Source organism: Camellia sinensis, chromosome 8 (genome assembly GCF_055761805.1).
Source record: "Camellia sinensis isolate YWXY chromosome 8, ASM5576180v1, whole genome shotgun sequence".
Classification (NCBI taxonomy): domain Eukaryota; kingdom Viridiplantae; phylum Streptophyta; class Magnoliopsida; order Ericales; family Theaceae; genus Camellia; species Camellia sinensis.
Genome location: NC_138968.1, coordinates 156,824,837 through 156,836,753, shown reverse-complemented (window position 1 = coordinate 156,836,753; position 11,917 = coordinate 156,824,837). Strand labels below are relative to the sequence as shown.

The window sequence follows — 11,917 nt, the reverse complement described above, 5'->3', positions numbered from 1 at the left end:
TTTACATATTTTTTAAGGTGAAGTACCAATAAATTGCAAATAATGACCTTATGAATTGTTTGGCCCTTTTTTTTTCCTTATAAATCCAAAAGTCTCATTCTAGTGTGAATTATATAAAAAGTCAAGCATAATTGCGCATGTGTTATGTGTTGATGGACAAATGTGAATTTTCTTATAATGTTGAAATTACTAAGCTTAACACTTCAAAAAAAACTCTTTAGTGTACTTTTTAAAAACATAATACTCCAATGTAACATACTAAAAAAAATCATTCGTGTATTTTTCTCAAACTTAATAACGTAATATTCCAAAAAAAAAATCTTAGTGTATTTTTTCCAAACGTAATACTCTAATCAATATAACATATAAAAACTCCTTAGTGTATTTTTTTTCACACGTAACACTTCAATGCAACATATTAAAAAACTATTTAATGCACTTTTATCAAACGTAACAACATAACATTTCAAAAAAAAAAAAAAACTCATTAGTATACGTTTTCCAAATGTAACACTCCAATCAATATAACACACAAAAACTCCTCAGTGTTCTTTTCCCAAACGTAACACTCCAATGTAATACACTAAAAAAATCTTTAATGTATTTTTCTTAAATGCAACAACGTAACATTCCACAAAAAAAAAAAAAAAAAAAAAACTTCTTAATGTATTTTTTTTCAAACGTAACACTCTAGTCAATATAATGAACAAAAAAAAAAAAAAATTTAATTTACTTTTTTCAAATATAACATTCTAATGAAACACTCCAATATAACAACAGAAATATAGATTTTCACCCACCACAGCCAACACTTTAGTCACAAACCTCCCGAAAAGAATCTTTCACGCCTTACCTTTTCATTCTCATCCCAAAAACAAATAAAAAAATTAAAAAACATGAATCACAAAAAGGCATTTACTTAAACTCAAATGGTACCAAATTAAATAAATACAATTTTTCAAAACAAAAAGAACTAATTAGTTCATAAGAAAACTCTTAAGACTAAATAGATCAATATTCCTCGATATGGAAATCATAAGTAAATTTTTCTATTTTTTATTTGAAATGTATATTTTCGCTTATTTATTCTCGTATCTTTATATCATGAGCATTAATTCTGGCGTCTAACCTATAGGCCAAATCCTATCTGGCACATCAACAATAAAATTTGTTCCCAAATTTTTGCTCCACCCCGTATGTTAGCAACAGTCAAGAGCATGTTTGACATGCTTCTTTAACTCATGTCAAAAATAATTATAATAATTTAATTTATTTTTCAATAATAAAATAATAAAATCTGGCATATAAGTTGGAAAGTTTCTAGAGATGTCAAATTGGCATATGTCAATTTGTCACCCAAGCATTCTGTAATTTCCAACACGACTCTCTCTAAAACGAGAGCTTTTTTCTCTACCCCTTCCCTTAGAGTTTCTGCAAGCAGCGCTGCTTGGGGAGGGGGAGGGGGCTCTACTCTCCGGCCGCCCCTCTCCTCTCTCCCCCCTCTTATTTCCTTCTTAATAAATCTTTGGAGATCTCTCTTCTCAACCTCTCTCTTTATGGGGAGTTCTCTTCCCTCGTGATAAAAGTTTGCTGGATTTCTCCTCCTCCATCTCACCAGTGCCGAATCTACCATGTTCCTCCTTCTCCGTTGCTAGGTAGTCATCACCACTATCTCGCCGCCAAAACTACTTTGGATCTGGCGGCCTCCACAGATCTGGATGTTTCTTCGGGTATGAGATTGTGTTTTTCAACTTTTTTTTTGTTTTTTTTTTGTTTTTGGTTTAGAAGTGTTCTATGGAGTCCATTGATGCTTTGTTGTGGCTTACCCACTCTATGATTGTAACCTATGATCTATATCAGACATGTTCTATGACCGATTGTGGGTAAATTACAAATACACCCCTTGAGATTTGCTTAAAGTATAGATTACCTTCTGTGGTTTGAAAAATTATAAATACCCCATTGTTAGAATTTTTTATCTAATAGAATTAACTAAAAAAATGAAATTCATAATTCCACCCTTATACAATAATAAAATTACCTAAATTATTAATTGAAACATATTTCTAACATCATTAAAAATTGTTAAATAACTTGATGATTTATTAATAGAAGGGGCAATTTGTTATGAAATTAAAAACTTCAGGGGGTGGAATGTAATTTCCAGAGCATAGGGGACAATTCGTATTTTAATAAAATCTCAAGGGTTGTATTTGTAATTTATCCATTTAACTTCTGTTTTACAGTACGAGCACAAGCAGGAGTTGTGCGTTTGGATTTTTCATAGATTTTACTCCTGTGTGCTTTTGATTTGATTTTTCTTTGCTTGGTGTAAGTTTATTTGTTGGATAGATTCCTCTCTGTAAGTGTCTTTTGGCTTCAGTAATAAAAATTTCTTTTTGATTAAAAAAAAAAATCGTCACCCAAGCCTTCAATTTTATTTGACATACCATATGCTATATGGTTAGTGGCGGAACAAGGATTTCATCTTAGGAGGGGTAATATTGAGTTAAGATCATAATGATCTATCACAATGCAAATAATTTTGATTCTTAACTGAGAGTAAAACAACTAAAAATGAATAAAGTTTCATATTTAAAATTTTAAAGTTATGCTCAAGTTAGTTTTTTTGCTTTATGTTTTTGATTTTTGATTGTTTATTTATAATTAATGTACGGGAAAGAAATACACCTTCTCGTATAATTCTGTTGATCAAGTCTGCGCTCCTCCGTACGACGTCGCCTTATCACCTGAAAACACAAACGTGAGCTAGCCGGCGAGTGTGTACCGAAAACCTCTTCGATGCCTAAGTCAGTAAGCTTGACAAATAGACAAAAGCTCTGTGTATTCAAAAAGCAAAGTTGTGTGTTACCTCACCCAAGGTGATGTTTGTGAGCTTTTATAGGTTTCGCGTGGCATAATCCTAGTAGGACTTCTACTCCTCCATGTAGAGTCCTCCTAGGATTCATACTCCTGTAGGATAATACTTATCCTTTAACACCCCCCTCACTGCTTAAACCAAGTGAGATGGTTTTTATCATGGCCGAACTACCATACGACCGGAATAACACTACTATACCATATAGGCAGGTATGGCCGATCTGACTACTAGTTCGGCTATTCCCTTCCTTGCTTCTATCCCGGCTGCGAATGCTAAGACCGAGCTATCCATAGAAGTGTCAAGCCGAAATTACTCAAACTTCCCTGAAGACGGTTCTCTCACTCTGGTTAGAGGAGATGACCGGGCTAGTCCGTAATATGCCGCAACTGAGCTGCTCCCAAGCCTATCTGACAACCGAACTAACCGTAGTACTCCTTTTGACTGGTGTATCCACTGTCTTTCGTATTTGGACCAATCTCGGCCCAACACCCAGCTCGGCCCAATTTATATACATAAATTACCCTCTCAATTAATATGATTTGCAATTTTAGTTTTGTGAACATGATGATGATTATAATTTAAAATGCGATCACATACTATTATTAAAAATGAGAATGAAAAAATTACACCAAAATACACCCAAAGAAAAAAGAGAGTGGAAGAGAAAGACATAAGAGAAAAGAGAGAAATAATATAGAATTTAAAAGAAATTTTTTTAGCAAAATTAAATGTTTAGAGTGACAAATTACAAGAATTTGAATTTTATTTTTAATTAATGAATCATGTTATAATGAAACTAATGAATTATAATCATAATGAAAATCAATACACCATATAACTAATATAAATAAATATTTTCAAAAATAAGAGAGAAATCATAAATAAATAACATGAAAAATACAATCAATAACCAAATTGAGATATTTGAACCTCTAATCTCATAATGAAAATGCAAGAATTTTGACTAATAGATTAACCATGTTGGTTTTGCAAAGATTTTGTCCAAAAAAAAAAAAAAAAAACAAAACAAAAAAAACAAAAATAGAAGATGAAATATAAAAAATTATGACATTTTAAATTTTAAAAATTAATTATTTTTTAAATAAGGATAAAAATATAATTTTTAAAAATTGAGGAGGACAGGAGACCCGTTGGTTCCAACGTTCCTCCGCTCCTGCACATGGTACACCATTAATCAAATTTGATTCTAAATTTTTGCTCTACCCCATATGACAAAACATGACATGAATTTGACAAAGGGTGAGAAGTCACTCCTTATAATTTTTCTTTTAAAAAATTAAAACGGTAGCAGCAACACAATTTCAAAAAAATTGATGATCAGCAACAACTTCACACACAACACAACCGCAACAAAAGTTTAGCAGAAAAAAAAAAAAAAAAAAGGAAGCGGTAACAAAAAATTACACCATGGTTTAAAAGAAGGAAAGTTTCAATTTTTTTTTTTTTTTTTTTCATTTTTTCATCTATAAATTTGGAGTTGTGTAATTTTTATTAATCATCATTCATGTTTAAAAAAGGCAGTGGCTTTGGTTCAGTCCAAGATCGGACTGGACCGTATTGTTGGGCCCGTGAGAGCCCACCACGGGTCCCGTTTTGATAATCCGAACCGTTCAATGTGTAGAACTCGTCGAGTACTATATGCCTGTAAAAAATCACATTGATCGGATATCGATAGCTATGTGACAAAACAGTTTTTTTATCAACCGTTAATTATTTCACCGTCCATTTTTTTTTTTTTATACAAAACTGATTTGATCACATAGCTATTGATATCCGATCAACGTGATTTTTTTACAGGCATGTAGTACTCGACGAGTTCTACACATTGAACGGTTCGGATTATCAAAACGAGCCCAAAAAGTGGGCCCCATGGGCCGAACTGGACGGGTCCAGTCTTGATCTCAACTTGAGACAAGCTGGACCTTTAAAAAAATATTTTATAATTATAGCAATTTTTCAGGAATAAAATCATATTTAAATGGGATTAAACATCTTTCCAAAAGAAATTTATTTTAATTAGTGTGGAGAGTTATAAAAATAATTATAAAATTTTTTTTAGAAATAAAATAATATTTTAATTCATTTTCAATAATAAAATTTGACATATAAATTAAAGAGCCTCAAGAGATATCAAATTAGCCTATGCCAATTTGTCACCCAAATTTTTAATTTTATTTGACATATCAAAATTTAGCATATAAAGCCTATGTCAATTTGTCATTCAAATTTTTAATTTTATTTGACATATCAAAATCAGCATATAAGTTAGAGATGCTCTAATCTAACTAAAAGGATGGTTTATATAATTATCTCAAAATTATAAAAAAAAATTATATTTTATTTGAAGTTAAATACAATTTATCCTATACGATATGATATGCATAAGGGGTCAATCCAAAAAATAAAATAAAATAAATACATTTTTTGTTTTTAGTTACACGTTTGTGCTACCTTATTTTATGTTGGAAAATAATGAATTTTCGACAACTTTAATTTGAAATTAAAGTAGGACTCAACCATCGGTTGAGATGAGTTTGAGTGGTTTTGTATTCTCTTAAGTGAGTAGGTTGTAATACAAAAATAATGAGCCGAAAACTGGTGGTTAAACAGATTATTGATTACATGTTAAGGCATCACTACTAGATGATGGACTTTTTGCGTCTATTTTCTTGCGACTGTCTATTTAACTGTAGCAAAAAATATACTATTTTCCAAGTCTCGTTTATGTATGTGCTTTATTTCTCTTATTTTCGTTTATTTATATTTGCCCCCTTGCTCAAACTCTCGACATCGCTCTCTTTCTCTCGCTCGCCCAAATACAGGTATGAATCACTCTTCCTCTCTTGATTTGTCAATATCTCTCGATCTCTCAATCCCTCTCTTTCTCTCTCTCGATCTCCATCGCCCCTCTCTCTCTCTCTCTCTGTATATATATTTGCTAGGGTTTAGATCGATACATTCATCTGCCCTTCGCGATTTCTATTCTTCAATTTATGTTCTTTGCGATTTCTTCTTATGATCGATGCCTTCAGTATCATTTGGAATTCTGTTCTTCGCAATTTCTTCAAAGGTACGTGATTTCTGTTTTTCACTATTTTATTTCAGTATCATTTGGAATTCTGTTCTTCGCACTCTCTTCTTCTCTTCAATCATTGTGTTTCCTCTTTCTATCTACTTCTTATATTTCAATTGTTGTTCATTGAGGCCATATTTATATTTCAAATCTTGATAATTTTTATTGTGATTTCTGAGCATCAATACTTTTTTCAACATATGCAAAAATTGCTACATATATAGGTCAATGGTGATATATATAGAATTGTGGACCTTTGATTAATTTCATTGATATATCTATAGTTGTTACTGTGGATTGCAATTGAATTCCTTTAGATTGTGTTTTATTGAGAGATTTTCTTAGAGCATTGGATTTGGGCCAAGGTTTTCCCATTCTCTCTTTTATTCTTCTTCTGATTCGGGTATAATTTGCAAAGAATCAATTATAATTTTCGTTCTGCTAAGCTTTCTGATTTCAATACAGTATACAACATGAGTGTATGTTTTGATTTCATTATAATTTGTATATGTTGATTACAATTTCAATCTGTTTAGTGCTTTTCATTACAAGTTAGATTTGAATTTGATTTTCTCTATGATTAAACATTTTCAAAGTTCCCTGTATGTTTCATAATCTTTGTGATGTTAATTGATTGTGATTTGAATTGTAAGGTTAGCCTTTGGAGAAGCAACAGGAGCAGATCTAGAATATTTATGAATTTGATATTGACAACTCTAATGGTTGTGCTATGCTTTAGGTTATTCAAAGTTTCGCTCTAAAGCATTTTGAACTACTACTATTAACAATCTAGTCCCTAAAAGTTATTAATAAATCTGTTATAGATAAGCTTGGATATGCTCAAACTACCTATGTATCACTATATCTTCCTCTTCTCATCACATCATTTTTATTCATGTAATTGCTCTTGATGATCGGATGTGTAGCGAGAGAAGGAAATATAGAGAGTATGCTTTCAGTTGAGAGGCCATCTTTTGCTGACTGTTCTCATTGTTGGTGATCACAGGATATGCTGAAGCATCACATAAAGTAAAGCTGAAGGTTGGTCTGTTTGATGTGGGCTTGGAGGACATTAAGAGGGCCAGGCTGCAAAAATGCAGCTGTTCTTTGAGTGGTCCTCAAAAAGGAAAGTTGGTGTTTTTAATTTATGCTAATTTTGTACTTAGCTTACCTTAATGGATATCTAATTTTGGACGTTGTATTGAGTGGATGATTATTACATCTGGTCTTTTTTTGAAGCCTATCCCGGTGGGCTGTGTCTGGAGGTATTTTTTTGCTCCTTTTGTTGTATGCTGCTGCTATATGCTTTGCTGCCAGCTGCTGCTCTATCTATTCCTTACTGTTGTGGCCTTGCCCTATTTGCTATGCTGCGTGGCTACATATTGCTGCATGGTTTTTCAAGTTATACTATAAAATGTACTAAAATTATTGCTTAGCATAACAGTTAAAAGCATGATCTATGGTTTTTATATTTTGTCTTATTATCTATGATGTTCATTCATCTGATTTTGATATTGTCTTTCATTTTTGTACTGTCTCATTTAAAGATATTCCAGTCACCTAGTTTTACTTGCTATAAATTTTGGAATTAAACAAAATTCTTAGTCTCATCGTTTGCAGAATTCTGGTAGAGAAGTAGTTCCTTGAGTTGTTTTCATTTTGTGGCTGTATCATTTGCTTAGCTGAATGAGTTCAAACCTTCATGTTACAACTTTTCAATTGAAAATAAAAGCAAAACTTTGAAACTTTATAGCTTTATGATTGTAGTTAAATCATTGTTAGCATGCTGGGTCTCAGAGACATTAGAATTATAAAACATTCCAACTTTAATTGTATGTTTGACACATATTCATCGATTTAACTCTCTGTAATTCCGGCGCTTTTTCGACGAGTTTACAATGATCTCTGGCTTTGATTTCAAGTTTTTTTTTTCTTTCATTTCTTGTTGGTGCAGTGGATCCCAAAACAGCGCTTTACACAGAGCTATGGCGCGCTTGTGCTGGTCCGCTTGTGACAATGCCTCATGAAGGCCAGCACGTGTTCTATTTTCCTCAAGGACATATTGAACAGGTTAGTTTCCAACTCTAGGAAATGAATTTATTATCTGTGAAGTGTTTTGAGATTTGATAAATATCTCATAAACCTTAGTTAGTTGTGTGCAAATCTCAGGCGATGAATTTGATTTTCAGCCCTAGAATTTGAAATTCGTCAATTTTGAAGAGTTAAAAAACTTTGACTTGAACCAACATTTGGGAGGATATGATCTGTGTAAGACTTTGAGTGGTCCAGATTCATATCCAAACAGGTCCACAGGACACAGGAACAGTCGCCTTAGCAGAAAAGTAGAAAAAGAAAAAGGTAATCTACAGCTCACTTTTGAGATTAAACAAGGAAATGGCTATGAACTCTCTCGACCTCTCAATCTCGTTCTCTATCTCTCTCTGTCTCTCTCAATCTTGCTTTCTCTCTCTGTTTCTCAATCTCCTATTCTCTCTTTATGGTTCTTTTGAAATCTCTATTTTTCATTCATTGTCACTCAAATTGCCCATTGGATTGTCCAAAATGATCTCTATAGGGCAACACAAAATCAACATTTTTAGGTATTTCCTTCGATTAATCTCTGGCATGTTTTTTTCCTCCCCTCTCTCTCTCTCTATATATATATATATATACATATATATATTCTTTGTATTTTGCAGCAATTTATGCATATCTATTTATTGAAATTGAATTTATTAATTTTCTGTGCATAATGGAGTTTGATCCATTGGTGATTTAAGTATGATTTTGTGTTTTCTACACTAATGTGTTACAAATGCTACTCATATACTTTAATTTAATTTTGTTCAGTTTTAATGAAATAAGAAATTCTTAGCCTACTTGAGATCGTTCTGGTAGATGCTTAGTTCACATTGATGATGCTTAGTTCATTTTTTTTATTTTTTATTTTTGCTGGGAATTTGGAGCGACATTATTTGGATTTTTTTATTTTAATTTAATGCAGCTTTGAAAGATCTAGAAATTGGAGTGACATTATTTGGATTGCCGTTTCCTTGCTGCTGCTTGTTTTCTCAATGCAGCTTTGAAAGATCTAGAAGTTGGGTACTTTGTGTTCTGATCTATTCCTCATCATAATGTGTGTTGATCAGGTGCAAGCTTGGATTTGAGGAACATATATCTCCATGGTGAGTTTTTTTGTACATCTCATATTTCATATAGGAATGAAAAATAACAATAATGATTTGATTTGAAAGATCTGAACTACCATTGGATTCTAGTGAGTGATCCATAACACCATGTTCTTCATTTTCTATCTCTTTTTATGTGTTTTCACTCCTGTCAACTATCTTAACATCCTTATACGCTTGAATGGCCTATCAAAGTGGATCTTTATAAGCAATCATATTTAGAAGAAAAAAACTTAATGACACCAGATAAAAGTTATTTAAAAATTGATATAGGGTGAGCCTTTTTCTAGTGTTTTGTGGCCATTCTTGCCATAAGTGCTGATGAGTCAGTGAACATTCTTGTAAAGATGACATAACTTAGATAGTCCATTGACTTAATTTGGTCAACTAACAAACGGGGTGTGGGCTACAGGTTTGGACACAATATTATTTGGATAACAAGCCTAATTCCATTTATCTAGTTGCTCATAATATCAGTCAATCTTCTCAATATGAAATTGTGCAGTCCCAAATGTGTTTTAAAGTCTAAAATGGTGGAAAATAAATAGTTTTTGTTCTGGCTTTTAATATGAAGACGGATCCTATAGAATAAATCTTGTTCAAGGTTGTACCTTGTACTTCTCATCTTATACATACAACTCTTTTTTCTCATATTGTTTCGATGTGGGACTCGCTGTCTGTGTCTCAGAGATTGATTTTTTGGATTTATATATTTTGTAATTAGTCTGGTTTTCTTAAATTGTTTCACATATGCTTTCCATACTGAATTTGATACTAGGGAAGTTGTAATTGTAAGTGGATTTGAAATATCTGTTTGTGTGCAAAGAAAGTCACTTCAAAAGATCCTCACAATTTTCATAGCATTGATATGCTCTTTTGACTTTGTAATTTTCTGATATGCTTTGTTGGGCTGTTGTTTAGACTCGAAGAAGAATGACCTTATGTTTATGAACTCGGACAAGTTTAGTGACTTCCAGATCAAAATTTGCGAGCGAAGAACCATGTTGGTAATCAAGAAGGGGAAATTCTCCTCAGCAAATTGTTATTTTCACATTTTTTGGGTTTTGGGCTTTTAGTATGAAGACGGATCTTGTGTTTTAATATGAAATTGTGTAGTCCCAAATGTGTTTTAAAGTTTAAAATGTAATAAAAGAACTTTTTCCAGTTTTTTAGTTGTAATAACTTTTACATATGGCTCCAATTTTGAGATTCAAATGCAATATTTGACTAAACTACAAAGTTATACTGTTTGAATTCTTGTCATTGCTATTCTTAGAATGCTTAACATTACACTTTTATGTTTCATTTTTTCTTTTTGCTTTTTGCGACGGTAACAAAATGGTCGCCAAAAAACATGTTAGCATTTTTCTTTATTTTTTGCGACAGCAAAATAGTGGTCGCCATAAATAGTTTAGGCAGTCGCGAATAATTTGCGACCGTTGCTTTGCTGTCACAAAAAGTATTTGCCACCCCCACATTCGTGACCCCCATTTGCCGTCGCATAAACCGTCACAAAAGCTCTTTTGCGACTGTATTTTCATTATTTGCAACGGCTTGTAGCGGTCACAAAAAAGTGTTTTTTTTAGTAGTGCATGATGGTTCCTAATAGTGGAGAGGTTACTGATCATATGTCAAGACATGATGATTCCTAGTAATGAAAGTGACTACTGATCACATTTAAAACATTGTGATTCCTAGTAGTGGACAGTCTACTGACCACATGCTAAAAAATTAGTGATTCCTAGTGATAAGACTATTGGCCATGTTATGAAGTTCTGAATAGTAGACTATTGAACACTAGATTTCTATTTCCTAATAGTAAGGCTATTGGCTTCAGAGTGACAAGTTAGACCAAATTTGTTTGGTGCCTTGAATTCGGAAAAGGCCTAATTTAGTTAATGACGGCCTGTAAATGTGTTTTATGTGATATGATTTTGAGAGTTTCATAATTATTGTGACACAAGGAATTGGTTAAAGACTTTGTATGAATTTTTGAAACGGCTGAAAGTCTTTGTATAAATTCTACAAATGTGGGGGTATCATGCAAAAGATGGAAACACATAAACCCAAGTGGGTAAGATAGCCCTAAAAATCTGTTGACTTTGTGTTCAACGGTATGCATATTGGTTTTTTTGTGGACAAATCTGATATTCACTTTTACACAAGATTACAATTATGGAATTGACAAAGCGATTTTCATGAGGAAAGAGATAAGCCTAGAAGATGTAAATAAACTAGGACTTTAAAGTTCTTTTGTCTAATCTTCTTAAACTTATATGATGGCTAGTGAGGCTAAAAGCTTCTTTGAAGTTGTGATTTCTTCAGAAATAAGTTGTTAATTTAACTTTTTCTTGCATAGGTAGTAAGTCTTGGGATGTAAGTGAATAAAAGAGGATGAGACAATCTTGTTATCAAAGGAGGCTTTGATTACTTTGGTACGTGATCACTAGCTATGGTGGGTGTAATCGCAGTTGTGCGAAATCTGGAGTTACATCAAATGGGTGTTAAAGACAACTTTTCTAAATGAAGATTTAGATAATGGAACAACCTAAAGGGTTTTTCATTTTGAGGATAAGGAAAGTCTGTAAGCTTGAGAATCATTTTATGATTTAAAATAAGCACTAAAACAATGACATGAGAAATTTGATAACACTATATTGTCGAATGGGTTTAGAATCAACGAATGTGACAAATGTGTATATGTCAAAGATACCGACAAAGGTTATGTCATTTTGTGTCTATACGTTGATGACA

The 11,917-nt window shown here is 32.4% G+C and overlaps 1 protein-coding gene across 7 annotated transcripts; it reads left to right on the top strand.

Moving 5' to 3' along the window:
* The first annotated feature begins 5,591 nt into the window (after positions 1-5,591).
* On the top strand, positions 5,592-10,406 carry LOC114289257 (uncharacterized). 7 transcript variants are annotated; one of them, XR_014338515.1, is made up of 7 exons: positions 5,616-5,724; positions 5,935-5,972; positions 6,982-7,240; positions 7,930-8,045; positions 8,145-8,333; positions 8,980-9,160; positions 10,085-10,406. XR_014338515.1 is itself a non-coding variant. In XM_082883884.1 (6 exons), exons 1-5 carry the CDS (start codon positions 5,627-5,629, stop codon positions 9,140-9,142), a joined length of 390 nt encoding a protein of 129 aa, XP_082740010.1. In that variant the 5' UTR covers positions 5,592-5,626; the 3' UTR covers positions 9,143-9,160; positions 10,085-10,406. The 7 variants fall into 7 exon arrangements, 1 of the variants encoding a protein (XP_082740010.1); XM_082883884.1 differs by lacking the exon at positions 8,145-8,333 and having other exon boundaries at positions 5,592-5,724; positions 6,982-7,101; positions 9,125-9,160; XR_014338517.1 differs by lacking the exon at positions 8,145-8,333 and having other exon boundaries at positions 9,125-9,160.
* The last annotated feature ends 1,511 nt before the right edge of the window (positions 10,407-11,917 follow it).

What these genes read in the sequence shown, in the direction of transcription:
- LOC114289257 (XM_082883884.1), top strand. Translation starts at nt 5,627, where the DNA reads ATGTATGTGCTTTATTTCTCTTATTTTCGTTTATTTATATTTGCCCCC. An exon ending in TCTTCGCAATTTCTTCAAAG is followed by an intron (nt 5,973 to 6,981) that starts GTACGTGATTTC and finishes TGGTGATCACAG; the next exon opens with GATATGCTGAAGCATCACAT. An exon ending in TTTGAGTGGTCCTCAAAAAG is followed by an intron (nt 7,102 to 7,929) that starts GAAAGTTGGTGT and finishes TTGTTGGTGCAG; the next exon opens with TGGATCCCAAAACAGCGCTT.